Source organism: Anolis sagrei, chromosome 10 (genome assembly GCF_037176765.1).
Source record: "Anolis sagrei isolate rAnoSag1 chromosome 10, rAnoSag1.mat, whole genome shotgun sequence".
NCBI lineage: Eukaryota > Metazoa > Chordata > Lepidosauria > Squamata > Dactyloidae > Anolis > Anolis sagrei.
In genome coordinates, this window is record NC_090030.1 from 24,764,068 (window position 1) to 24,790,596 (window position 26,529).

At 41.1% G+C, this 26,529-nt stretch overlaps 1 protein-coding gene across 1 annotated transcript in view; it reads right to left on the minus strand.

Moving 5' to 3' along the window:
* Window positions 1-26,529, minus strand: part of MAP7D3 (MAP7 domain containing 3) — a 93,274-nt gene that overhangs the window by 43,713 nt on the left and 23,032 nt on the right. Inside the window, exons 2-8 of the mRNA XM_060756039.2 lie at window positions 23,952-24,053; window positions 23,462-23,542; window positions 14,284-14,447; window positions 13,001-13,112; window positions 10,365-10,385; window positions 4,255-4,356; window positions 1,345-1,443 (exon numbers count right to left, since the gene is read on the minus strand). Coding sequence (XP_060612022.2) covers window positions 1,345-1,443; window positions 4,255-4,356; window positions 10,365-10,385; window positions 13,001-13,112; window positions 14,284-14,447; window positions 23,462-23,542; window positions 23,952-24,053 — 681 coding nt within the window. The remainder of the gene's footprint in view (window positions 1-1,344; window positions 1,444-4,254; window positions 4,357-10,364; window positions 10,386-13,000; window positions 13,113-14,283; window positions 14,448-23,461; window positions 23,543-23,951; window positions 24,054-26,529) is intronic.

Genomic DNA, 26,529 nt, shown 5'->3' on the forward strand with positions numbered 1-26,529 from the left:
TCGCAGATGGATGGTGAAAGTGACAGCTCCCCTGGCGGCCAGAAAAAGTTAAATAGCCTCTGTGTATGTCTGTATATGTGTCAAAAATTGACACTGAATGTTTGCCATATATGTGTACACTGTAATCCGCCCTGAGTCCCTTGCAGGGTGAGAAGGGCAGAATATAAAAGCTGTAAATAAACAAATAAATAAATGGACCATATCCTCAGCTGTTGCAAGAAAATCGCACAGACGGACTACAAACAGAGGCCCAACTCTGTGGCTCAGATGATTCACTGGAATTTATGTCACAAGTACCACCTGCCAGCAGCAAAGAATTGGTGGGATCATAAACCCGTAAAGGCCGTGGAAAATAAACATGCAAAAATACTGTGGGACATTCGAATCCAGACTGACAAAGTTTTGGAACACAACACACCAGACATCACGATTGTGGAAAAGAAAAAAGTCTGGATTATTGATGTCGCCATTCCAGGTGACAGTCGCATTGAGGAAAAACTCAGCCGCTATCAAGACCTCAAAATCGAACTGCAAAGGCTCTGGCATAAACCAGTACAAGTGGTCCCAGTGGTCATCGGTACACTGGGTACCGTGCCAAAAAATCTCAGCTGGCATTTGGAAACAATAAACATTGATAAAATCACGATCTGTCAATTGCAGAAGGCCACCTGACTTGGATCTACGTGCATCATTCGAAAATACATCACACAGTCCTAGACACTTGGGAAGTGTTCGACTTGTGATTTTGTGATATGAAATCCAGCATATAGATCTCGTTTGCTGTGACATACTGTGTTTTTGTGTCAGTAAAATAATAATAATAATAATAGAGTAAAATAATGGAAATGCAATAATAACAGTAATAACAGAGTAATGTAATAAAAAATAGAATAAAATAATAAATGTAGTATCAATCGAGTAAAATAATTAAAGTAATAAAAACAATAATATAGTGAAATAATAAATGTAATAATAAAAATAGAATAAAATAATAAATGCAATAATAAAATAAACAGAGTAAAATTAAGTAAATGTAATACAAATAATAATAACTGAATAAAATAATAACTTTGACTCGATTATAAGCCGGGGGGGGGGGGGGCTTCTTCAGCCTTAAAAAAGGGCTGAAATACACGGCTTATACTCGAATACATAGAGTACATGTGAGGTAGATTATTATAAGCAATCAAATAAAAAGGCCAGTGTAACTTGCTTATGACTGTTTCCACCAGTATGCAATGTACTGTATAGATTAAAAATTCATATTAAAAAATCCCATTCCTTTGGGTGCACATTCCAAAAATTTCCCATTTCCTATGGGGGGAAAACCCCTGTTTGCTGCACCTTTTTGCTCCACCTGCAAGTCTTTGGAAATTGGCTGCTCAGAATTCAGAGGAACTTTGTTATTCAATCTGTTTAATGAAGCACTTCGTTTAGTTGAACCTGAAAAGGGAAAAACGGACGTCAGGATGAGGTCTGACCACATTAACCAATAGGTATGATTTCTAAACAATATAAATCACTCGGCTTGATTTGAATTTCAGTCCATACCAAACCTGGTGCTGATTGAAAGAAGAAGCACTTGTGGGATTAATTGAGAGAGGAATTATTTCTGGGCTGGAGGTTTTTAGCAATTCAAGCCACAGTCTGCGAACTACATATCTAATGGGCTATAAGTCAAAAACTGTCTGGATGCACGTGTCTCTTATGGGAATCTAAGGTTGCACCTATGCTTAATGTCTCTGGGCAGAGGGATACTATAATGTGTCTAACTAATGTTACTTTTCATGACACTCCATTTTAAGTCTGTGTAACAGAAGGAGCTAGGAGGAAATACAAGCTTTGTCCAAGGTTGTTGTATGTCAGTGTTGGGGTTCCGCCTCCTCCGTGTGATCCTGAGCCTCAATCTCTGTGTGAACCTGATTCTCTGAGTGTATTTCCTGATGCAACTGAGCAAGCCACTGAATATGTATCTTTCCCGGATAGTGTCGAAACTGTTGATGCTGAGGTCAGTGGCGGGGAAAGTGAAACTGAACAGCCTGATGAGAATGTTTTGGAATCAGGCCGTGATAGCTCTCCAGAGGGAATCACACCTGGGTTTTTTTAATGAGGACCGAAGGGAACAGATTTGGAAAAACAGAAGTGAATCACAGTTTCTACGAAGGTCAAATAGATTACGGGAGAGGGAGGCTTCAAAGTCTGGAGGCGTTTCAAGAAATAGTTTCTTTGGTTTAAGGGGCCTCCCCCCGGTTATCTCGTCAAGCAACGTTTTAGACTGAGGCAGCACCTTGGCAGTTTTCCTGTGTTCCATGGCCTGCATTCCCAGAGGCTTCTAGTTTTCAAGTACGGTTAGTAATGCTAACAGGTTCCTGGTTTCTGTATTGTTGTTTTTGGAATTTTGCTCAAGTTCAAAGATTTTTCCTGACTGCTGAGTTTCTACTGTGGCTTTTTGACTTTGCATTTACCTTTCTTTTGTAACCATTTTTCATCAATAAAAAAGGATTGTTTTTCTCACAGTCCAGTGTGGTGGATTTAATCTTATGGTCTCGTTTCCTGATCTGGGATGCAACAGTCAGCCTGTTCAATCTGTGACTGTGTCTGATGTTCATGCTGATGCTCATGATGGGCATGATGGGAATGGGGATGGTATTACAGAATGTGCATATGTATGCTAAGTCTTTATAAGGATCATTGCCTGTATGGGTGCGTGTTGAGGAAGAACACCTGGACAATTAAGCTTGAGCCACTCCCTGAATGGAGTATATCATGAGGAGTGCTTCATGGTGTATTGAGACATGGTGATCAGATGATTGATGATGGGCCTGGGGATGAGGGTTTGCTCAGGATGGAGTTAAGTTCAAAAGAGAGGTATGAGCAAGGCCACATTCCTGGGAGAGACCTTTCACCGCTTTTCTCAGAACAACTATCTGAGAATGATGCTGAGATTGGTGCAGGAGTTAATGAGGGAGAGGCTAGTGAAACCTTGGACAGAAAGCAAAGTTTTAGTAAACAGAAGCAGAACTTTCAGAGACTGAGGCATTCAGTTTGTCTACAGTAGGGGTCCTCAAACTTTTTAAACAGAGGGCCAGGTCGCAGTCCCTCAAACTGTTGGAGGGCCGGATTATAAATTGAAAATAACATGAATTCCTATGCATGCTGCACATATCTTATTTGTAGTGCAAAAACACTTTAAAACAATACAATAATTAAAATGAAGAACAACTTTAACAAATATAAACGTATTAGTATTTCAATGGGAAGTGTGGGCCTGCTTTTGGCTGATGAGATAGGATTGCTGTTGTTGTTCTTGCATGCTTTCAAGTCGTTTCGGACTTAGGTTGATCCTGAGCAAGGGCCGGGTAAATGACCTTGGAGGGCCGTATCTGGCCCCCAGGCCTTAGTTTGAGGACCCCTGGTTTACAGCAAAAAAAAGATAACAAACTGTTACCTGGTGGTAAAGTCAAGAAGAATGCTTTCCTTTCAGTTTTGGGTTCTGGAAAGGGTTTATAATGATTCATGGGAGACAGTTGCCTCAGTCGAGTCAACGTTATTTTATCATGGTCTTGCTTTCAAGTTCTCTGAGTTTCATGTACCAAGTTTTTGCCAAGCTTAAATTTTGCCTATGGGAATTTCCTGCTGTTTTGTCTCATGGTTTCAAGAGCCTTGCTCCATGGATTTCTATGTACTAATGGACCTGGCTTCCCTTTGAAGTTTATGGATTATCTTGGATTTTGGACTTTTACTGTTTTGCTATTTTTTACTTTTTTGCCTACATATATTCTACAATAAACTGCTTGCTGATTTTACCAAGTTGGTGTGGTATTTAAGGTCAGATGTGTTTCTGCTCTGGGATATGACAAAGGTATACTGACCTTCCCATTTACCAAGAATTCAGACAAAATCACCACTTTTGCACCCCCCCCCCCTTAAAAATCACTATCTATTTGGATCAAAATGAAGCATGTGCAATTGAAAACATGCAAATCCTAAAGGAGTAGAGTGAAAGGAAGTACATTAAAAAAATTACGCGCCACGATTTTGCTTTCTGAATTTTGAAACTGAGTGGAAGTTTTACCACGTCTCTTCTGTTCGAACAGAATTGGTAACCACTGCACTGCAGACATGAATAGCCTCTGCTGGATTGACAAAAAGGGTAAAAAGACATTTTATGACCCATACCGTCCTGGAGGAGTTAGAAAAGAGAGCTGGGCAGGGATGCTACGCGCTATAACTACTTTGCCATCTTAGCCTTACCTTTGCTGGCAGAATTAAGGAGCGCGGCTGAAGTGGAAAGGCGCTTATTGATGACAGGATCAACTTGCTTGAGGTTTGCTGCGGAAGTAGAGTGCTTGTTGGCTGAAGAAAGAAGTCAGCATTTTAGCATCTGGCCCCATGACTAACCAAGCACTCCTCCTGCTCCTTATCACTTTTGGGATAATTGTTTTAAATTTGTTGTATGCCTCTGGCAGTACTACGATTGCAATGGAAGGGTGAGGGTGTATAGTTTCATAACAATAACTTCTCTTGGGAAGTTCCAGTATTATATCATGAATGTTTTTCCTTCGAAAGATTGTGAGCAAAGCAACACAAACACATAGCTTTTAATGACAGGCTGAAGAGAAACAAACCAAGGTACTTCGACATACGACAACAATCAACTTCGACATACGACAACAGCTATGTAAATCGGAAGCCCTTCCACCTAGGCCCATGATGGCGAACCTATGACACGTGTGTCAGCACTGACACGCATAGCCATTTTCGATGACACACAGCCACATGCGGCCGCATACAGAGAAGATGGGGCCGCATCCCAAGAAGGACATTTCATCCTCGGCTCCTACACTAGCATTTTTCTATAATGCCAAGATATATAGCATTATAGAAAAAGCAAGTAAGTTAAATAATTAATTTTTGGTTTATTAAATACAGTTATATATTACAATAATATATTTTTGTTATTAAACTATAAATATCATGAAATTATGCTTTTTTTCTCAAAGTGACACCCCACCCGAGTTATGCTCGTTTTTTTGGCGAGTATTGACACACCATGCTCAAAAGATTGCCCATCACTGACCTAGGCTTTATGGACTCCCAAAAATCCATAAGGAATCCACCCCACTCAGACCCATTGTGAGTGCCATTGGATCCCCCACGGACGACTTAGTAAAATTTCTTGCTGCACAGTTACAAAGCTATATTGGGTTCACTACACACTACATCAAGGACTCAGCCCACTTCATAGAAAAAATCAGCAATCTCAAGTTAAATACCAACTGATCAGCTTCGATGTGGTGTCTCTATTTACCATAGTCCCAGTAGCAGACACCATGGCACTCATCAACCAGAGGTTCCCAGAAGACATCACGGCGCTGTTTCACCATTGCCTCACCACCAGCTACTTTCAGTGGGACAATGAGTTCTACGAACAGAAAGATGGAGTAGCTATGGGGAGCCCTCTCAGCCCGGTCATAGCTAATTTCTACATAGAACACTTTGAAAAACAAGACCTGGAAACAGCAACAAAAAAGCCCACTAGATGGTTCAGATATGTGGACGACACTTTCACCATTTGGAGCCATGGAGAAGAAGAACTCAACAGGTTCCTGGACCATCTTAACAGCATCCACCCAAATATCCAGTTCACCATGGAAAAAGAAAATGAAGGAAGACTGCTTTTTCTAGATGTCCTAGTCATCCGCAAACCAGATCAACAATTGGGTCACACCGTTTACAGAAAACCCACACAAACAGATTGATATCTACATAAAAACTCCAACCATCACCCAAGTCAAAAAAGAAGCACCAGACCGTGCAAAAAGGATCTGCGAAGCTCATCTCCTCCAAGATGAACTGAACCACCTCAACTGGGCACTACAGGCCAATGGAGACTCCACCTCAGACATCAGAAGATCTGCAAGACTGAGAACAAGCCACGAGAGTCAAGACGAAGATCCACCCAGAGGAAAAGTGTTCTTGCCATACATCAAGGGAACCACTGGCCGCATAGGGAAGCTGATGAGGAAACACAACATACAAACTATCTACAGACTCACCAAGAAAATCCAACAAATGCTACATTCAGCAGAGGACAAGAGGGATCCTCTCTTTTCTGCAGGAGTCTACCATGTACCATGCAGCTGTGGACAAGTCTACAGAGGGACCACCAAACACAGCAACATTGCCCAGACACAAATCAAGGAACATGGAAGGCACTGCAGACTACTTCAACCAGAGAAGTCAGCCATAGCAGAGCACCTGATGAACCAACCTGGACACAGCATTTTATTTGAGAACACAGAAATGCTGGACCACTCTCACAACCACCATGTCAGGCTACACAGAGAAGCCATTGAAATCCACAAGCATGTGGACAATTTCAACAGAAAGGAAGAGACCATGAAAATGAACAAAATCTGGCCACCAGTATTAAAAAAAACTCTAAAATTGCAACAGCAAAACAACAGAGAGGAAGCAGGCAGGGACATCTAATTACCTCTCAACAAAAGTTTGCTCCAAGCACAGTCAGCCCATTGTATGCTAATCAAGGTGGACAGCTGAAACATTCACACCTAGCTCCAGCAGACAAGAGTCCTTTGTCCCACCCTGGTCATTCCACAGATATATAAACCCTTTTTCCTACTTCCAACAGACCTCACTTCTTCTGAGGATGCTTGCCATAGATGCAGGCGAAACATCAGGAGAGAATGCCTCTAGACCATGGCCATACAGCCCGAAAAAACCCTACAACAACCCAAACCAAGGTACATCAGAGGTTAAGACTTATTCTTTCTCCATCAGCTGTTTTGTTAGCAAGCATGAAAGTCAGTGCTTATCTTTTCACTTGCTATCATTATCTCCATCTTTTTTGTTTATATCCTGTCTTTTTCCCCATAGGGAGTCAAGGGATCCAACAACCACACAACCTAATAACTATTTAAAACAAAGCAAATACAAAAATTAAAAGAAAACAATTAAATATTACTGTGTGGATATAAACTACAATTAAAATGCAATAAATACGAGGGGTATTTTTTAAGTAAGGTCCGTTTTGTTGTAGACACTAGTAGTTCGCGCGCATACCACAACGAGCGTGTGCGTCGTGTACTGGCATGCCTCGGGAACTGTGCTCAGTTTCCGCTCTGTAGCTAACCTGTATGTACAATTCTGTTCTGTGCTTTAAAAATGTTTAAGACTAATAACTCACCCTCCGCATGTGAGGTTCGCTCAGTGATACGGTTTTTGTCAGCAAGGAACCTGCCTGCTGCAGAAATTCATCGACAGATTTGTGAAGTGTACGGTGATACTGTTATGAGTGAAAGCAAAGTGCGTAAGTGGGTACGACAATTCAAAGATGGCCGTGACAACGTCCATGATGGGGACCGCTCCGGTCGCCCTTCTTTGATTTGGTGGCTTCAGTTGAAGCGAGGATTCGTGAAGAGGGTATTTTAAAATTGGTTCAGAGGTATGATAAGTGTTTGAACAAACTTGGCAACTATGTCGAAAAATAGAGTGAAGTATGTACTTTCTGAAAATAAATTTACTTTTTTTGAAATAAACTTTCGTTGTGTACTTATGTTCAAACGGGCCTTACTTTAAAAATAAAGTATTTAAATGGCATTTCAAACTCACTATCTGGCCAAAAACTCAGATACACAAAAGTAAGCTTAGAACAGAATAGTTGTTGTGTTTTAAGGGTCTCCCAACCACGAACAGACACAAACATTGAGGCATGCTGCAGGCATCACAGCGCAATAAACAAGAGATCTTGAATTCCAGATCTTTCAGCATTTAATGCATACTGATACTGCTAAAAAGTAGTGACAGCACAGCGGTTAACTCATTAGTAAATAGAGCCGCATGTACACAAAAAGGAAAAGAAGACTTTTCCCTGTTTGGAAAGAAAAACCTCTTCAGGATACAGTAAGCATAGAGTTATTTGGAGAAAAAAACTAGTGTCTGCTGGCCATGAGGATAGTGATGTTATCACTATCAGTAAATATCCTGTCACTAGACCTTTTGAAGAAGCAACTCTTATATGTCATAATACGGTTGTAAAATCCAAGTTGGTCAGCCCTTCAGCATAATGGGCATGCAAATGTAAGTGGAGAACCCTCTATTTTAGTGTGAGGAAGTCAGAAAAATATTCCACTGTTGCATCCACGCCAAGTGTGGCGTCTTCCAAATGTTTTGGATGTCAACTCCCAGCAGCCTCAAGCCAGCCTGGTCCAAGATCAGGAATGTCAGGAACCACAGGCCTAAACATCTGGTAGGCACCTGGTTGGTGAAGAATGCATTGCATCACAGGGAGGAGACTATAATGTTCTTAGCAGAGATGACTACTAGAACAGAGAATCATAGAGTTGGAAGAGACTTTGTGGGCCATTGAGTCCAACCCCAATATGAGGAAAATCTCATTCAAAGCACTCCCAACAGTTGGCCAGCCAATCTCTGTTTAAAAACCTCCAAAGAAGGAGCCTCCACCAAACTCTGGAGCAGAGAGTTCCACTGCTGAACAGCTCTCACAGTGAGGAAGTTCTTCTTAATGTTGAGGTGGAATCTTTCCTGCAATTTGAGCCACTGTTCCATTGCGTCCTAGTCTCCAGGGGCAGCAGAAGACATGTTTGCTCCCTCTTTCCTGTGACTTTCCCTCAAGTATACATGGCCCACATCATGTCTCCTCTCAGCCTTCTCTTCTGCAAGCTATACATGCCCAGCTCTAAGTCGCTCTTCATACTGCTTGTTCTCCAGACCCTTGATCACTTGAGTCACCCTCCTCTGGACACATTTCAACTTAGAGTCAACATCTCCCTTCAACTGTGGTGCCCAGAATTGGACACAGTAAGATTCCAGGTGTGGTCTAACCATGGCAGAATAGAGGGGGAGCTGGACTTCCCTGGATCTAGGCACTAGACTCCTATCGATGAAGGTCAAAATCCCATTGGCTTTTTTTAGCTGCCACATCACATTGTTGGCTCATGTTCTCCTTCCTGTCCATGAGGTCCCAAGATCTTTTTCACACGTCCTGATGTCGAGCCAGGCATCGTCCCCCATTCTGTATCTTTGCATTTCCTTTTTTCTGCCTAAGTGGAGTATCTTGCATTTGTCCCTGTTGAACTTCATTTTGTTAGGTCTGGCCAATCATCTCTCTAATCTGTGAAGATCGTTTTGAATTCTGCTCCTGTCTTCTGGAGTATTGACTCTCCCTCCCAAATTGGTCCTGCCTGCAAACCTGATGATCCTGCCTTCTAACCCAGTGGTTCTCAACCTGAGAACCACTGACTTAGAGAAAGCGTTAGAACAGTGGTTCTCAACCTGTGGGTCCCCAGGTGTTTTGGCCTTCAACTCCCAGAAATCCTAACAGTTAGTAAACTGGCTGGGATTTCTGGGAGTTGTAGGCACAAACACCTGGGGACCCACAGGTTGAGAACCACTGTTCTAACGCTTTCTCTAAGTCAGTGGTTCTCAACCTGGGGTCCCCAGATGTTTTTGGGCCTTCAACTCCCAGAAACCCTAACAGCTGATAAAATTAAAACAGCAAAACAACAGAGGGAAAACAATCAGGGACATCTAATCACCTCTCAACAAAAGATTGCTCCAGGCACTGCCAGGTTATCAAATGCTAATCAAGGTGGTCAGCTGAAACATTCACACCTAGCTCCAGCAGACAAGAGTTCCTTGTCCCACCCTGGCCTTTCCACAGATATATAAACCCATTTTCCTAGTTCCAATAGACCTCACTACCTCTGAGGATGCTTGCCATAGATGCAGGCAAAACGTCAGGAGAGAATGCCTCTAGAACATGGCCATATAGCCCAAAAAAAACCTACAACAACCCATGTTGTTTATTGTTTGCTTTTTCGATTATGTTTTGGTCCTCTTTATTGTAATTATTCTTCGGGCCTGGCCCCATGTAAGCCGCTCCGAGTCCCCATAGTGGAGATGGTGGCAGGGTACAAATAAAGATTATTATTATTATTATTATTATTGTTATTATCTCGAACTCTGCTATCGGAAACAGGGGGCTCTATTGACAAAAAGTATTTAAGGCCCAGAGACACACAGATCTTTTTTCACCAGACATCACACAACGTTTGAAGCAGCCAGCAACAATATTCCACTCAGTTTATACAAAAACATTATCAGTAGCCAAGGTCTTATTCATTCTTCAGGTCCTAAAAACTGAAGAGTCAAACAATTGGCTGGTTTAGAGGAACATGGCTTAGTACAGGTAACAGCAAGCAAAGCAGCCCTATACAAAGGACAGAATTAGCTTCCAAAATCCATCAAGAAAAAATATCAAAACAACAACAGTTAGTTACAATGACAAAGAACAGACAGATCAATCTTTCTCAACCCACCTTCAGCTGTAGTTGGAAGATCTGTGGGAGGAAGTTTACAGATGGTGTAAAATCCCAACAAGTATTCAAGAGAATTCAGGAGAAATACACACACACACAAGAATAATGCTGGATTGGTGCTCAGGAGTGTCAAACAGCTGTCATAACATTTTAAAAAAGCCTAGGCAAGTAAGTTATGCTGTTATTTATTAAAATCCTGTCACTTGCCATCACCAAACTCCCAATCCTTACAAACACAGAGCTCTGTCTCAATCAAAATCTGCATTACAGGTGCTTTAAATGATGTCAGGAATCCATATCTATCTATATATAAATGTTCTGTGCATAATGAGTACATTAAAAACAAAAGAAACAATGAATGAAATCACACCAAATTTGGCAACAAAACGTCTCACGACACAAGGAGTGACCATCACTCAAAAAATTATGATTTTGTCATTTGGGAGTTGTAGTTGCTGGGATGTATAGTTCACCTACAATCAAAGAGCATTCTGAACCCCACCAATAATAGGAATGAGTCAAACTTCCCACACAGAATCTCCATGACCAACAGAAAATACTGGAAGGGTTTGGTGGGCAGTGTCCTTTGGTTTTGGAGTTGTAGTTCACCTACATCCAGAGATGGATCTGGACCAAACTCTACACGAATACTCAATATGTCCAACAATGATGGATCTGGACCAAACTCTACATGAATACTCAATATGTCCAAATGTGAACACTGGTAGAGTTTGGGGAACTATAAATCCCAGCAACTACAACTGCCAAATGTCAAGGTCTATTTTCCCCAAACTCCACCAGTGGTCACATTTGGGTATATTGTATATTCGTGCTAAGTTTGGCCCAGATCCATTATTGCTTGAGTCTACAGTGCTCTCTGGATGTAGGAGAACTACAACTCCAAAACTCAAGGTCAATGCCCACCAAACTCTTCCACAATATTTTCTGTTGGTCATGGGAGTACTGTGTGCCAAGTTTGGTTCAATTCCATCATTGGTGAAGTTCAGTTTGTAGGTTAACTATAAATCCCAGCAACTACAACTCCCAAATGACAAAATAAACCCTCCCCCAACCCCACCAGTATTCAAATTTGAGCATATCAGGTATTTGTGCCAAATTTGGTCCAGTGAATGAAAATACATCCTGAATATCAGATAGTTACATGACGATTCATAACAGCAGCAAAATTACAGTTATGAAGTAGCAACGAAAATAATTTTATGGTTGGGGGTCGCCACAACACGAGAACCTGAACTAAGGGGTCGTGGCATTAGGAAGGCTGAGAACCACTGAGATATCTGCACTGGCATGGCTATGTTAGAGACTCTGCAGGAGACATTTTCTTCCTCCCATTTGGCTTTAAAAAATCATTAAGATTGGTTATAGAAGGAATGACAAAAAAAGAGGGAGCAGATTGGCTAAGAAAGGATTCGGAAGAAGTGGAGGAAGAAATTTGGAATATATTTTTAAACAGTTACGAGAAAAAAATTAGGGAAATTAGAAATCCAATGTTGAGCAATATATTAGAAGTATGGAACAAATATAGGAGAATGTTAATAATGGAGGGTTCAACAATAACCCCAATTGTAATGGATAAAAAGTTTTTAAAAGTAATGGATAAAAAGTTAAGGGAAAAAATTTTAGACAAAATAGGGGATTGGACAAAGGTCGGAATGAAGAAGGAAACGATTATGGAAGAATTTAGAGAAATAAAATTGACATGGTTCCATTGTATACAATTAGAACAATGGTTTAAAATTTGGGAAAAAATAATAAAAACGGAAGTAAGCTTAACCAATTTGAACAAATAATACAAAATGGAAGGGTTGTAGAGGAGCATGAAAATTTGAAAGGAATAACTAGTAAAATATATAAGATAATAATTGAAATAAAGGAAGGAAAAACAAAAAATAACACCCCCAAGGAGGTCTGGGAAGAAGATTTAGGGATAAAAATAAATGAAACAGAGTGGCAACAATTATGGAGACAACGACATCTAAACGGGTTAAAGAAAATTATTACAAGTTAATATGGAAATGGTATCTAACACCAGTAAAAATAGCACATATAAATAAAAACTATTCAAAAAATTATTGGAGAGGACGTCAAGAATCAGGAACATATATACATATGTGGTGGCAATGTAAATAATTTTGGGGGAAAAGTATTTAGAGAAATAACAGATATAATGAATATTAAAATAGAAAGAAGTCCTAGTATAGCTTTATTATCATTATATAATAATAAACAATTGAAAAAAGAGGATAAAGACACAAATTTATTAACAATAGCAAGACTGCTTATAGCAAGGAATTGGAAAAAAAGAAATAAATATACAAATAGAGGAGTGGTACAAGGAAGTATGGAAATTGGCAATAAATGATAAGCTGACGTGTATATTAAAAGTTAAAAGAGGTATATGGAAACAAAGTGGTTTTGATGATGTATGGAGAAAATATATTGAAAAAGGATTAAAAAACAAAGAAGGAAAGTTACTTTTGTTTGTTACTATTTGTTACAACACACACCAAATATTTTGAGCTCAGCCAGGTTATATTTCCACTGTGAGTTTGGCTCTGTAAACACACAAGATATGCCTTCAAAGGCCTCAGGGAAGGAAGGCGACTGATACCTACCCGTCCTCCCATCCGAATCTGTTACAGAACCGCCCCAGGACCACCTCTTCTGCCTGGTCTCCAGGCGCTGGCTTCGTTCCAAGGTACGGTGCACCACGGCCTCGTAACGCTCCTGTCAATCAAACAATCCCCAGAATTAAGTGGCAGTTCCTATCAGAGCTGCTAAGCAAACTGCTCCGGAGAAAACAAGGGGAGAATCCCTTTGGTCGTTGCACAAGACTGTATTCGGTCGTTGCATTCGGTTGTTCTGTATTGTAATTGTTGTTCGGGCTTGGCCCCATGTAAGCCACTACGAGTCCCCATCGGGGAGATGGGGCGGGGTACAAATAAAGTTTATTACTAGTATTACTCCAGATTGGACTACTGTAATGCACTCTACGTGGGGCTGCCCTTGAAAACAGCTCGGAAATTCCAGTTGGTTCAACAGGTGGCGGCCAGGCTGTTAATTGGTACTCCTTATAGGGAGAGGTCAACCTTCCTGTTTAAGGAGCTCCATTGGCTGCCGTTCATTTTCCGGGCCCAATTCAAGGTGCAGGTGCTTTCCTACAAAGCCCTAAACGGTTTGGGACCCGCCTACCTGCGTGACCGCATCTCCATTTATGAACCCACACGATCTCTTCGTTCATCTGGAGGGGCCCTGCTCACGATTCCACTTGCTTCGCAAGCGCGACTGGTGGGGACGAGGGACAGGGCCTTTTTGGTGGTGGCCCCCCAACTCTGGAACTCCCTCCCCAAGGACATCAGACAGGACCCAACATTGGCAGTCTTTAGAAGGAACTTGAAAACGTGGATGTTCCAGTGTGCCTTCCCAGAATAAGGAATCCTAAGCAATACGTCCTAAATGCACTTTACGAGAGACTAGAACTGTCTGCACGCCCACCTATCCCTAAAATATCCATCCTATTTCCCTTGAACATGCCCAGAATTGGTTAAATGAGACTCTACTGGACACCTCTATCTGTTGCCTGCCTTTTTGTATAATTGTCATTGAATGTGTTCTATGATCCGCCCTGAATCCCCTTTGGAGTGAGAAGGGCGGAATATAAATACTGTAAATAAATAACAATAAATAAAAATAAAAAAGTGAGACAGTGTCACGGTTAATTATTCACTGAACGCTGAACAATTCTACAATGCAACTGGAAAAAAAATAAGAAAGGAAGTCCAGAATACACACAGAAAAGCATTTTCTCAACTCCGAAGTTCAATAAGGTTGTCAGGAAAAACACCGCTGGTGCCCCAAAATGACATCTCATTTACAAGAGCGTTAAACGACACTGTACCTTCTCCTCCTCGATCTTTTGCTTCCTCTTCTCCTCTACCGCTGCTCTTCTTTGCTGCTCTTTCAACTTCTGCTCCTTCAGCCTTTTCTGCTTTTCCTCCATTTGCTTTTCATATTGGAGCCTTGCCTTTTTCTCCTTCTCCAGTATTTGGGTTTCTTTGGCAGCTGTGTGTTTTAAAAAAAAAATCAGAGCAGTTAAAACATTCCCAGCTATAACAGGATAATATGCAAGTGCACTGTGTTGAATTCTGCACAAATAAAGCCACCAATTCAAAAGATTTCCAGGTAGATGCATTCACATTCATTGTTGCTGGGTGACTTCAGCTCTTCTGACTTAACAAGGGTCTAAGTAAGGCGGATTTATCATGCTACAAAAACCTGCTACAAAACAGGAGCTTTTTTGTTGAGTTCCAGGGCCAGAGAAGCAGATAGCAGAAACAGAAGAATGGCCTGCCTCAGGGGAGCGTGCTTGCTCCCTCCATGTTCAACATTTATACAAATGACCAGCTACTGCCAGAAGGGACAGAGAGTTTCATCTATGCTGATAATCGTGCCATTACCGCTCAAGCAGGGAGCTTTGAGATGGTTGAACAGAAGCTCTCTGAAGCTCTAGGTGCTCTTACTGCCTATTACAGGGAAAACCAGCTGAACCCTAATCCATCTAAAACACAGACATGTGCTTTTCACCTTAAGAACAGACAAGCATCCCGAGCTGTGCGGATTACCTGAGAAGGAATCCCACTGGAGCATTGCAGCGCACCCAAATACATGGGAGTCACTCTGGACCGTGCGCTTACCTATAAGTAGCACTGCCTGGATATCAAGCAAAAAGTGGGCGCTAGAAACAATATCATACGAAAGCTGACTGGCACAACCTGGAGATCACAATCAGACACAGTGAAGACATCTGCCCTTGAGCTATGCTATTCTACTGCTGAGTACGCATCCCCAGTGTGGAACACATCTCACCACACTAAAACAGTGGGTGTGGTTCTTAATGAATGTTATATTATAAATGTAATAATAACAACAATAAATAGAGTAAAATAATAAATGTTATAACAACAACAACAACAACAACAATAGAGTAGGATTTAAAGATCGAACTGCAAAGACTCTGGCATAAGCCAGTAAAGGTGGTCCTAATGGTGATCGGCACACTGGATGCAGTGCCTAAAGACCTTGGCCTGCACCTACACAATTGGCGCTGACAAGATTACCATCTGCCAGCTGCAAAAGGCCACCCTCCTGGGATCTGCACGTCTTATTTGGCGATACATCACACAGTCTTATACACTTGGGAAGTGTCCAACATGTGATCCAATACAACAGCCAGCAGAGTGATCTTTTCTGCTGTGGACTCATCCTGTTGTGTTTCAAATAATAATAATAATAGAGTAAAATGGTAAATACAGCAATAATAAATAGAGTAAATTAATAAATGTAATAATAATAATAATAATAATAATAATAATAATAAAAGAGTAAAATAATAAATAACCTTGACTCGAGTATAAGCCAAGGGGGACTTTTTCAGCTTAAAAAAATTACTAAAAAACTAGGCTTATACTTTAGTACCATATATACTTGAGTATAAGCCGACCCAAATATAAGCCAAGGCACCTAATTTTATCACAAAAAACTGGGAAAACACATTGACTCGAGTATAAGCCAAGGGTGGGAAATGCATCCACTATGGGTCAATTTCAAAATAAAAATAGATACCAATAAAATTACATTAATTGAGGCATCAATAGGCTAAATGTTTCTGAATATTTACATAAAACTGTAATTTAAGATAAGACTGCCCAACTCTTATTAAACCATTATTCTAACCTCCTTCAATGTAAATGTACTTATTATTAAAATAATAAAAATAATAGAGTAAAATAATGAAAATCCAATAAAAATAGTGATAACAGAGTAAAATAATAAATGTTGTAGTAATAGGGTAAATGTAGTAGTAATAGGGTAAAATACTGTAAATGTAATAATAATAATAATAATAATAATAATAATAATAAATAAATTTAAATAATAAATGTAATAATAATAGGGTAAAATACTGTAAGTGTAATAATAATAGTAATAATAAATAAATTTAAATAATAAATGTAATAATAATCATAATAATAATAGAGTAAAATAATAAATTGAATAATAATAGAGCAAAATAATGTAAATATAATAATAATAGAGTAAAATAATAAATGTAATAAAATAATACTAATAACAGAGTAAAAGAATAAATAACCTTGACTCAAGTATAAGCCGAGGGGAGATTTTTCAGCCTAAAAAGGGGGCTAAAAAACTAGGCTTATACTCGAGTATATACAGTATATACAGTAGGTGAGCTACAAAACTCCAAAACTCAATGTCAATGCCCACAAAATCCTTCCATTATTTTCTGTTAGCCATGGGAGTTCTGTGTGCCAAATTCAGTTCAATTCTATTGTTGGTGATGTTCAGAATGCTCTTTGATTGTAGGTGAACTATACATCCCAGCAACTACAACTCCAAAATGACAAAATCAATCCCTCCAACCCTACCAGTATTCAAAGTTGAAAAATTGGACCAGATTTGGGCGTATTGGGTATTTGTGCCAAATTTGGTCCAGTGAATGAAAATACACCCTGCATATCAGAGATTTACATTACGATTCATAATAGTAGCAAAATTACAGTTATGAAGTAGTAACGAAAATAACTTGATGGTTAGGAGTTGTCACGACATGAGGAACTGTATTAAGGGGTCACGGCATTAGGAAGGTTGAGAAACACTGGCCTAGTGGAATTCTATGACTGAGTGCAGATTCAAACCTTGATCTCCAGAGTCATAGTACAATAGTCAAAGCACTACATAACAGTGTTTCTCGGTTTTTTTAAGTGAGTCTGGACGAGAGTCTGGAAAGCCATTTCCAAGCACCTTCTTAAAGGTCAATGAAAACATCAGAGGAAGAAGCACAAGAATCAAGTGTCTCATTTGTGCCAGGATGCACTTTCTCTGATTTTGAGCCAATGCCTCACAGATAGAGTTCAAATCCAACTTGACAGTCTAGTCTCAAGGAGAAGGCAGAAGAAATAAATCATGCTAAACATTCCTCGGGGGTTACTGATTTTTATTATTGCTGTTATTATTACATTTATTATTTTACTCTATTATTACTGTTACTGTTACATTTCCATTATTTTACTTTATTATTACTTCAGGAAAGGCAAAAGCTGCACATCGCAAGTGCTGAACCTGACTCAGCACATAGAAGATGGCTTTGAAAGACAGCAGATCACAGGAGCTGTCTTCATAGACCTGTCAGCGGCTTATGATACTGTAAACCACCGCCTCCTCCTGAGAAAAATGTATAATCTCACAAAGGACTACCATCTCATCCGCCTCATAGGAAACCTGCTACAAAACAGGAGCTTTTTTGTTGAGTTCCAGGGCCAGAGAAGCAGATGGCGGAAACAGAAGAACGGCCTGCCTCAGGGGAGTGTGCTTGCTCCATCCATGTTCAACATCTACACAAATGACCAGCCACTGCCAGAAGGGACAGAGAGTTTCATCTATGCTGATGATTGTGCCATTACCACTCAAGCAGGGAGCTTTGAGATGGTTGAACCGAAGCTCTAGGTCCATGATGGTGAACCTATGACACGTGTGTCAGCACTGACACACATGGCTATTTTTGATGACACACAGACACATGTGGCCACATACAAATACACCTTATAAGAGCCAATCTAATTCCATCCTTAAATTTGTAAAAGGCTCTACAAATTTAACATCTGCACGTTTGAGCATTGTTCATTCCATAACTCAGCATGGATTATACATTTTTCTTATTTAAACTATAAATATTGCAAAATTATGGGGTTTTTTTCTCAAAGTGATACTCCACCCAAGTTATGCTCAGGTTTTTGGCAAATTTTGACACACCAAGCTCAAAAGGTTGCCCGTCACTGCTCTAGGGGATCTTACTGCCTATTACAGGGAAAACCAGCTGATCCCTAATCCATCTAAAACACAGACATGTGCTTTTCACCTTAAAAACAGACAAGCATCCCGAGCTCTGAGGATTACCTGGGAAGGAATCCCACTGGAGCACTGCAACACACCCAAATACCTAGGAGTCACTCTGAACTGTTCTCTGACCTACAAGAAGCACTGTCTGAATATCAAGCAAAAAGTGGGCGCTAGAAATAATATCATACGAAAGCTGACTGGCACAACCTGGGGATCACAACTAGACACAGTGAAGACATCCGCCCTTGCGCTATGCTACTCTGCTGCTGTATGCATGCCCAGTGTGGGACACATCTCACCACACTAAAACAGTGGATGTGGCTCTTAATGAGACATGCCGCATTATCATGGGGTGTCTGCGCCCTACACCACTGGAGAAATTACACTGTTTAGCCGGTATTGCACCACCTGACATCCGCCGGGAAATAGCAGCCAATAGTGGAAGGATCAAGGTAGAGACATCTCCAGCTCATCCCTTTTTTTGGTATCAGCCAGCACGTCAACGACTTAAATCAAGAAATAGTTTTCTAAGATCTACAGAGAGACTTGCAGGAACACCTCAGCAAGCGAGAGTCCAAAAGTGGCAGGCTCAAACCCAGAACTTCAATCAATGGCTGATACCAAATGAGAGACTCCCCCCTGGGCACACAGAAAACTGGGCGACTTGGAAGGCACTGAACAGACTGTGCTCTGGCACCACAAGATGCAGAGCCAACCTTACGAAATGGGGCCACAAAGTGGAATCCACGACATGTGAGTGCGGAGAAGAGCAAACCACATAACAGGCCTGAGCTGCAATGCATCCTGAGCCCTCCTACATGCACAATTCTTGCAGCAATACCAGAGGCACTCCAAGTGGCCAGATACTGGTCAAAGGACATTTAATAAACTACCAAGCTTGCAAACTTTGATTTGTTTGTTTAAAAATGCAATGCAACTGTTTGGTCTGCCCCTGACACGATAAATAAAATTACTGTTACTATTACATTTCCATTATTTTACTTTATTATTATTATTATTATTATTACATTTATTATTTTACTCTATTATTATTGGAAGGATACGTAACATTTCCATTGAAGAAGGTTAGAATAATGGTTTAATCAGAGCTGGACAGTCTTATGTTAAATTACAGCTTTATGTAAATATTCAAAAATATTTAACCCACTGATGCATCAATTAATGTAATTTTATTGGTATTATTTTTATTTTGAAATTTACCAGTAGTTGCTGCATTTCCCACCCTCGGCTTATACTCGAGTCAATAAATTTTCCCAGATTTTTGTGGTAAAATTAGGTGCCTCGTCTTAAATTCGGATCGGCTTATACTCGACTATATATGGTACTATGGTGTCCTTTACACAGGGTTTGTTGTCCTCTAAATAACTGAGAAGTAACAGAAGTACCTTTCCGCCACCACAATATGGACACATTGCTTTCACAGCTTGAGAATTTCATTTTCAGCATGATGCCATTCTATATTCCTCGCCCATTTTGCTTGCTGTGGCAACCAAAACTAGGCCGAGGAGACCAAACCAGATTCCAAATGCAAAATCTCATTATTCTGGAGAATGCCACAAGCAGCCATTGCAGGGTTTAACCACAAAAGCTTACTTTGGATACTGTGATAAGAATTTCACTGGTGAGATCTGGGACATGGAAACTGCAGAAAGAATGTGATGCAAGGGGAAAAACAAAGCCTACAAACAGGATTATTCAGAGCTTTGCCTAGGTCCAAGCCCAGTGTGTAAGCTGTTAAAGAGGCACATCCTCTATGTTTTGAAACTTCCTCTTTGCATTGCATTGCCAGAAAACTCAAGGTTTTAGAACAGGCCTGGGCAAACTTTCTCACTTGGGGGCTGCATTCTAGCACTCCCTGCTAAGAGAGTCCATCACTGGCTGCCTGGTGATGGAAAGAAGGAGGAAGGAAGGAGAGAAGGATGGAAGGGAGGGGGGTGAAAGAGAGACAGGGAGGGAAGGGTGCAATGGAGGAATGGAAGATGAAAGGGGGAGGTCAGGAGGAAGAAAAGAGAGAAGGAAGGACAAAAAGGAGGAAGGGAAGAATGGAAGGAAAAAGAGGGTAGAAGGGAGGAAAGAGGGAGGGAAGGAAGGAAAGGATGGAAGGTGAAAGAGGGAGGTAAGGAGGAAGGAAAGAGAGAAGAAAGGGAGGGAGAGAAGGAAGGAAGGGAAGGAAGGAAGGACAAACAGGAGGAAGGGAAGAATGGATGGAAAAAGAGGGTAGGAGGAAGGAAAGAGGGAGGGGAGGAAGGAAAGGATGGAAGGTGAAAGAGGGAGGTAAGGAGGAAGGAAAGAGAGAAGGAAGAAAGGGAGGGAAAGAAGGAAGGAAGGGAAGGAGGAAGGAAGGACAAAAAGGAGGAAGGGAAGAATGGAAGGAAGAAGAGGGTAGGAGAGAGGGAAGAGGGAAGGAACGAAGGGATGGAAGATGAAAGAGAGAGGTAAGGAGGAAGGAAAGAGAGAAGGAAGAAAGGGAGGGAGAGAAGGAAGGAAGGGAAGGAGGGAGGAAGGACAAAAAGGAGGAAGGGAAGAATGGAAGGAAAAAGAGGGTAGGAGGGAGGAAAGAGGGAGGGAAGGAAGGGATGGAAGAAAGAGGGAGGTAAGGAAGAAAGAGAGAAGGAAGAAAGGGAGGGAGAGAAGGAAGCAAGGGGAAGAGGAAGGAAGGGAAGAGAGAAGAAAGGAAAAAGAGGGTAGAAGGGAGGAAAGAGGGAAGGAAAGAAGGAAGGGATGCAAGATGAAAGAGGGAGGCAAGGAAGAAGAAAAGAGAAAAGGAAGGAAGGAGGAAGAGGGAAGGAAGGGGGGTGAAAGAGAGAGGGAAACAGGGAGGGAAGGGTACAATGGAGGAATGGAAGATGAAAGAGGGATGTAAGGGATGGACGTAAGAAGGAAGAAAAGAGAGGACAAAAAGGAGGAAGGGAAGAATGGAAGGAAAAAGAGGGTAGGATGGAGCAAAGAGGGAGGGAAGGAAGGAAGGGATGGAAGGTGAAAGAGGGAGGAAAGGAGGAAGGAAAGAGAGAAGGAAGGAAGAAAGGGAGGAAGGGAGGAAGGAAAAGAGAAGGAAGGAAGGGAATGAAGAGAGAAAGAGGGAGAGAGAAAAGGAGCAAAGAGAGAAGGAAAAGACAAAAGGGAAGAAAGGAAGGAGAAAGAGGGAGGGAGGGAAGGAAAGGAAGGAAGGTGGGAGAGAGAAGGGCCTAAGAAAAGAGCTCAAGGGGGTGCGTCCGGCCCCCAGGCCTGGGTTTGCCCATACTTGCTTTAGAAGCAAAGCTTTCAATGCCAAAGCTGCAGGAAATTATTGATTTTTTTACTACAATTAAAAATGCATGAGGAATTTAATCTTTGCAAATGCTTGTGCAGAGTGACCTGATGGGCCAGTGGGTGTATCTTGTCAGAAAAGTTCGTATTTCTACCAAATTGTCAATAAATATTTTCAATTTAAAGAAAGTTCTCAAAAGGTTCTCATCCTCAAAAGGGTGGGGTAGAAATAGAGTAAATAAATAAACTTTTAAAACTACTAAGAAAATGTGTTCACACTCCTTATTTTGGGCTAAAACGTGTGTTTTCAGAAATACACATATTTTAAATAAATTAAATCTTTAAATATGTATTTTGTGAGAAAATACCGTATATACTCGAGTGTAAGCCGACCCGAATATAAGCCAAGGTACCTAATTTTACAACAAAAAAACTGAGAAAACGGGTTGACTTGAGTATAAGCCGAGGGTGGGAAATGCAGCAGCTACTGGTAAATTGCAAAATAAAAAAGATACCAATTAAATTACATTAATTGAGGAAGCAGTAGGTTATATATTTTTGAATATTTACAAAAATGGTAATTTAAGATAAGACTGTCCAACTCTGATTAAATGATTATTTACCTTCTTCAATGTAAATGTGCTTACGTATCCTTCCAATAATAATAAAGAGAGTAACATTATAAATGTAATAACACCAACAATAATAAAAACAGTAAAATAATGAATGTAGCAATAACAACAATTATACAGTAAAATAATAAATGTATAATAATAGAGTAAAATGATAAATGTAATAATAATCTATATAAATAAAAATGTAATGTTAGTTCGTGCTACCATCAGAACTCAAAAAACACTGGGGGAATTGACACCAAATTTGGACACAAGACACCTAACAGTCCAATTTATGTCCTCCACTCAAAAAAAAAATTGATTTTGTCATTTGGGAATTGTCATTGCTGGGATTTATAGTTTACCTACAATCAAAGAGCATTCTGAACTCCACCAATGATGGAATTGGGCCAAACTTAGCACACAAGGCTCCCATGATCAACAGAACACACTGGAAGGGTTTGGTGGGCATTGACCTTGAGTTTGGGAGTTGTAGTTCACCTACATCCAGAGAGCACTGTGGACTCTTAACAATGATGGATCTGGACCAAACTTGGCACAAAAACTTCATATGCTTAAATATGAACACAGATAGAGTTTGGAGGAAATAGACCTTGACATTTGGGATTTGTAGTTACTGGGATTTATAGTTCACTACAATTAAAGTGCATTCTGAAACCCACAAACGACAGAAATGGGACAAACGTCCCACACAGAAAATACTTAAGGCCATCCAGTCCAACTCTCTTCACCAGGGCAAGAAAATATAATCAGAGCCCTCCTGACAAAGAGCCATCCAGTCATAAATATAGATAGATAGATATGATTCTCTCTCTCACACACAGAAATAGTATCATAGATTTGAAAGAGACCCTTAAAGAAGGACGATGATATGTTGCATTTTCCAGAGTAGGCAAACCAGACACTCTCCACATCAACACTGACAAAGAAATAACAAGAAATACTGTTTACTCACAAGCAGAAAGGAATTACATATATTAGAAACCAACACTTTCTCATTACTTTATTTTCCAGATCACCAGACTGGGCCACAGCAACGTGTGGCAGGGGACAGCTAGTAAATAGAATAAAATAATAAATGAAATGAAAATAATAATAACAATAATAGAGTAAAATAATAAATAACCTTTACTCAAGTATAAGCCTAGGGGGACTTTTTCAGCCTAAAAAAAGGGCTGAAAAACTAGGCTTATACTCGAGTATATACAGTAACTAAGTTCGGGCTTTCCATTAATTTATCTTTTCACAAAGCCATACCATATTGTTTCTCTCGCTCTTCTCTGCGTTCTCTGGCTAGTCTTTGCCTCTCTTCTGATTTCAACATGGAGCCATCTATCACTGTCAAGAACGAGAAATTCAAACTGTTTATTCACCAAGCAAACAGGCACATTACACTGTGTTTTCATAAATGTACGTCCACAAGAAGAAATACGAGTTTGTTCACCCAGGAACAGAAGTGTTGTTTGTTTTTTTGGTACTTCTGCTTTTATGAAATGTACATACATACAAATACTGGAGTAGCAATTTCCTATCTCACATCACTGCTTTCTTTTTTACTGACTTGGTTAGACCAACTGCTCTCTAACATCTGAAAAATGTCAAAATAAGGCAACCAAAATATTTTTAGCAGATAAAGCAGACTATATCTTATTCAGCAGAAGAGAACAGAGGGAATGCATTCAAAATAGAAGCTATACAAACAAACATTACCAAGAGTTGATGGATGTCTTGAAATCAAGGATTGTACCTGGTTTAGTTGATGATTTTGTGCTAACTGGAGACTGAATTGGGACAGGACTACCGCCACTTTGGGTTCTTCTTTCTTCTGCTAATGCCTGAGCTGCAGCAACTGCGGGGAAAAATGTGGAAAATCTGTTTCATGTCATGCACCAATATTTACATTTACGTGATCCAACATTAGAAAATGTTGACCATTTCTGCTACCTTGGCAGCCACCTCTCTACCAAAGTCAACATCGACACCGAAACACAACACCGCCTGAGCTCTGCGAGCGCAGCATATTTGCCAATGAATCAGAGAGTGTTTGAGGACCGGGACATTCGTAGGGATACCAAGGTGCTTGTTTATAAAGCTATTGTCCTCCCAACACTGCTATAGGCCTGCGAAACGTGGACTGTCTACAGACGTCACATGCAAGTCCTGGAACGATTCCATCAGCGCTGCCTCCAGAAAATCCTGCAAATCTCTTGGGAAGACAGGCGGACAAACGTCAGCGTGCTGGAAGAAGCAAAGACCACCAGCATTGAAGCGATGGTCCTCCGCCATCAACTCTGCTGGACTGGCCACGTTGTCCGGAAGCAGTTGCTCTACTCCGAACAGACATGCGCCTTTCACCTTAAGAACAGACAAGCATCCCGAGCTCTGAGGATTACCTGGGAAGGAATCCCACTGGAGCATTGCAGCGCACCCAAATACCTGGGAGTCACTTTGGACCGTGCTCTGACCTACAAGAAGCACTGCCTGAACATCAAACAAAAAGTGGGCGCTAGAAACAACATCATATGAAAGTTGACTGGCACAACCTGGGGATCACCACCAGACACAGTGAAGACATCTGCCCTTGCGTTATGCTACTCTGCTGCTGAGTATGCATGCCCAGTGTGGAGCACATCTCACCACACTAAAACAGTAGATGTGGCTCTTAATGAGACATGCCGCATTATCACAGGGTGTCTGCGACCCACACCACTGGGGAAATTACACTGCTTAGCCGGTATTGCACCACCTGACATCCGCCGGGAAGTAGCAGCCAATAGTGAAAGGATCAAGGCAGAGACATCTCCAGCTCATCCCTTGTTTGGGTATCAGCCAGCACGTCAACGACTTAAATCAAGACATAGTTTTCTTAGATCTACAGAGACACTCGCTGGAACACCCCAGCAAGCGAGAGTCCAAAAGTGGCAGGCCCAAACCCAGCACCTCAATTCATGGGTGATACCAGATGAGAGACTCCTCCCTGGGCACTCAGAAGACTGGGCAACTTGGAAGGCGCTGAACAGATTGCGCTCTGGCACCACGAGATGCAGAGCCAATCTTAAGAAATGGGGCTACAGGGTGGAATCCTCGGCATGCGAGTGCGGAGAAGAACAAACCACTGACCACCTGCTGCAATGCACCCTGAGCCCTGCCACATGCACGATGGAGGACCTTCTTGCGGCAACCCCAGAGGCACTCCAAGTGGCCAGATACTGGTCAAAGGACATTTAACCAAATACCAAATTTGCAAAATCTGTGTAGGTTTTTTTTCTTTTTCTTTTTTTCTTTTTCTTTTTAATCTCTGTGTTTGTTTTGCTCTGTTAGAATTGTAATACAATGGTTGCTGATGACACGATATACTGTATAAATAAATACTCCGAACTCAAGAACGGAAAACGGAATGTTGGTGGACAGTAAAAAAGATTTAAAGATGGGCTCAAAGCCAACCTTAAAATCTCTGGCATAGACACTGAGAACTGGGAAGCCCTGGCCCTTGAGCGCTCCAGCTGGAGGTCAGCTGTGTCCAGCAGTGCTGCAGAATTTGAAGAGGCACGAATGAAGGGTGAAAGATAGAAACGTGCCAAGAGGAAGGCGCATCAAGCCAACCCCGACCAAGACCGCCTTCCACCTGGAAACCAATGCCCGCACTGTGGGAGAAGATGCTGGTCAAGAATAGTCACCTACGGATTCACAAGAATACTGATCCTGGAAGACTATCCTACTCGGCCAATGAGGAATCGCCTAAGTACTTACTGATGTCTTGCTACCCTATTAAACCTGTTCTTGGTACTGAGGTCTAAATGAATTCCTTCATGAAGTCTGAGAAATGCCTGCTTTGTTATCAGCACATCTATATCACACCTCACCCCAAATACCTAAAAAAACTAAAATGTGTTGTCGAACTTTCATTGCCAGAATCACTGGGTTGCTATTTGTGGGCTGTCTGGCCATTTTCCAGAAGCATTCCCTTCTTATGTTTCGCCCAAAGGTTGCCTGTCATAGATGTATAAACCTTACTTGATTAGTTACCAACAGACCTCACAAGCTCTGAGAATGCCTGCTATGGCCTGATCTCTCTTAGGAGGGCATTCCAAAGCCAGGAGGCCACCACTGAAAAGGCTCTCTCTCTCTATTTTAAAATTCCCAAACAGAAGTCTTGATTTTGCCATGTAAGAGACACCATTTTACGACCTCACGATTTATGTTGGGACTTGTGCATCTAGAGATTTTGGTATGCACTGGAGGTCCTGGAACCAAAGCTCCGTGATACTTCTGAAAGACAACCTGAAAGGCTTCAGATTCAATGACTTGAAAGACGTGAAAACAGC